The sequence below is a fragment of the Primulina eburnea genome, chromosome 15, assembly GCF_022965805.1.
Source record: "Primulina eburnea isolate SZY01 chromosome 15, ASM2296580v1, whole genome shotgun sequence".
NCBI classification, from domain to species: Eukaryota; Viridiplantae; Streptophyta; class Magnoliopsida; order Lamiales; family Gesneriaceae; genus Primulina; species Primulina eburnea.
In genome coordinates, this window is record NC_133115.1 from 30,627,972 (window position 1) to 30,631,207 (window position 3,236).

A 3,236-nucleotide genomic window follows, 5' to 3' on the forward strand; every position below is an offset into this window, starting at 1 on the left:
AATGTAAAGGAAGGGAAAATTGAGAGAAGGTTCCATAATGATGCTACGACCAAATTATCCACACATTGAAAAAGTCAATTCTTTCCCATGTCTTTCACCACGCCTTCCACTGCATTGCTCGAGGCTCTCTCTCGAATATATTCAGTCCCCGTTCCCATTATTCACTTACCTTTTCAGCTCCATATAATATGATCACCGCTGGGATTTTACCTTTTTAAGTGCTGATTTTTACAGATTTCTTGAGGTTAAGAATGGGAAAATGGGTTGGGAAGCGAGGTTTTGCAGCCATGGATGGATTATTTCTTGTTTCTGTTGTTGTTTTCTTGGTCACCATGGTTGGAGCTCAGCCGGGTACTTCGCCTCCGGACAGTGATGAGTTGGGGTACGCGAGATTTAGTCCATCCATGGCGGTGATCATACTTGTCCTCATAGGGGCGCTTTTCTTCATGGCCTTCTTCTCTATTTACATCCGCCACTGCTCCAGTGCGTCCGGAGCTGCTGGCAGCGTCCGCCGAGCTCTTTCCATGAGAAATCGCCGTGCTGCGGCGGCGCGTGGTCTCGAGGAGTCTGTCTTGGAGACGTTCCCCACTTTCTCGTATGCTGAAGTGAAGGATCACAAGATCGGGAAAGGAGCCTTGGAATGTGCTGTGTGTTTGAATGAATTTGAAGAGAACGAAACACTGCGTTTGATACCCAAATGCGACCACGTTTTCCACCCAGAGTGCATCGACGCGTGGCTTGAATCCCATGTCACCTGCCCCGTTTGCAGAGCTAATTTGGTACCACAGGCCGGAGATCAATCGGCTCAGGCATCAGATTCAGCAAATGATGCTACCCCACAAGTGAACGAAACCGTGGAAAGAATCAACAGTACGACATCAAGAAATGAGGAGATCGTCATACAAGTAGATGAAGATCGACGACAAATAGTCGACAAGGATTCAGCTGTGGCTCAGCAATCGAGCTCCGAGTTACCAAACAGGCCTCAGAGATCATGGTCAATGAAAATCTTTGGTTTAAACAAGTTCAGATCAAACTCCACCGGACATTCACTGGTTCAGCCTGGGGAGAATCTGGAGAGGTTCACTCTGAAATTACCTGCGGAGGTGAGGAAGGAGATGATCCACCGAGCTTCGCTGAAACGAACCGGCAGCTGCGCGGCGAGCAGCTCATGTAATGAGGGGACTTCCAAAACTCCCGTCGGAGGAGAAGGAAGCAGCCAGGGAGGGCGGTACTTCCGAAGACTGGACAAACTGGACAGAGGGGCTAAATCGGACAGGTGGGTATTTTTCACGAGGGGTCTGTCGCTAAAATCACCGAAGGTGATGGCGGATGGCGGCGGCGTCGAGGGCAGCGTTTCTTCCTCGAAGGGCAGCGGGCTGCGGAAGCCGGTGAGACTGCCGTCTTTCAACTGCCTGCAGGAGCCTAAGTCCGGTGATGAGATGGAAACCCGACCGTTCTCAAATAACCCCGGTTCTTCTCCGGTCTAATGTAAAATATTCCGGTCCAGGTTGCGGCCTATTTTTTCTTGGATGATTAGGTCAACATTGGCGGGGAAGTGGGGACGACTTCAGAAAATTTGGTACAACACAAGTTAGTGGCCATATTCGAAAATAGTGGATCCTATTATTTTTTTAAATTTATTTACCCAAATTATATAAAATTTTATCTTCTGACTATATGTATATAATATGATATTTGGATACCATTTTAAAGATTTTGAAATGGGTATTTTGATATTTTATATATTATATATTATATATATATATAGTTAAATAAATAATATATGTTTTTTTCTTTAAAATCAATGAGGGGAGGAGATTGTGAAAGATTTATATTCAACTCCGATTCCAAATCAAGAAAACATCATTCTTTTGTGTTCACATGTTTTGTTTATATAGGTCTTCTTGTTCTTGGTAAAGTCGATCCTGGGTGTGGGGGCACTGCCCCCACACCCAATCAAGGGTCAAGATTCAATTCATGGGGGTGGAATTTTTTTTAAAAAATAAAATAAAATGGGCCAGAAATTTTCTGGCCCTTGGATCTGCCCGTGCAGGCACTGCCTGCACGGGCAGCATCGAATTTTCCCTTGTTCTTGTAGCATCATTTTGTACATATAGGTTTTGTATTTTTTATAATGTTTTTTTCCTAATATAGCTAAATGTATACTAATAATTTAGTTTATTATCAAGTGTGGGTTACTTCTCAGCACCATATATTATAATATGAGTGAGTCTCATGTGAGACCGTCTCACGGATCATAATCTGTGAGACGGGTCAACAATACTCATATTCACAATAAAAAATAGTACTCTTAGCATAAAAAGTAATACTCTTTTATGGGTGACCCAAATAAGAGATCCGTCTCACAAATAATACCCGTGAGACCGTCTCACATAAGTTTTTGCCTTATAATATAGTTACTATTTCTTTCTCATTTCACAAAAAAAAAAAAATATTAAATAAATTTTCAGTTTGAAGATGGATTGATTAATTTTTAAATAGAACTAATGCCAATTTTGTATATACCCATAAATTTTGATCGATTTTTGTTAAGATTGGAACTTGGACTTAACTCAAGATTGTCCAAGATCATATATACAACTCTCAAGTATTTTATCCAATCGACATGGGTTTTTGAGTGGTCTTATTCTTCGATAACAATGGCACTCGATAATAATAAATGGAGCCTCCCCACTCATGAAAACATTGCTACTTTACAAAATAAAATGGTCCCATTTTTTAGCTTGATTGATTATCGAAGCTATTAACTAGAATCTGGCCAACCTTGACGAATGTTATTATGTTATAGTGCCCATAGTCTATAAAATAGCTAGGTTTTTTGGGTGAGTTTTATCCAAAGGTTATAACAATAGTATTAGATCGTTCGTTTTCTTGGGATGACTCTAATTCCGGTGGGCGGAGACGGAGACGACTGATGTCCACATATTTATGGGGTCCCCGGAGTCACCAACCGTCCTAAACTTCGGTTGTGAAAGGTCAAGGTGGTACAACAGGCTCATCTGATTATATATTGATAAAGAGAACTGAACCTGTAATTATTAATCAAATATTCACTTATTGCATCGACTCGAATACTACAATATTGCAACAGCAATTATTTCTATTAAATAATGTCTCTTGGGTGGGATTGGGGTTTTGGACATTTGCCTAACCTAAATAATTCATTAACCCATGCATTGGCCCACGGATAATTTAACCTGAGACATATGGCC

General features: G+C 41.3%; 1 protein-coding gene across 1 annotated transcript; it reads left to right on the forward strand.

Annotated features, from left to right (window-relative positions):
• Nucleotides 1-2,208, forward strand: LOC140814213 (E3 ubiquitin-protein ligase ATL31-like). Its single transcript, XM_073173130.1, has one exon. It carries the CDS (start codon nt 252-254, stop codon nt 1,488-1,490), a length of 1,239 nt encoding a protein of 412 aa, XP_073029231.1. The 5' UTR covers nt 1-251; the 3' UTR covers nt 1,491-2,208.
• Nucleotides 2,209-3,236: the final 1,028 nt, after the last annotated feature.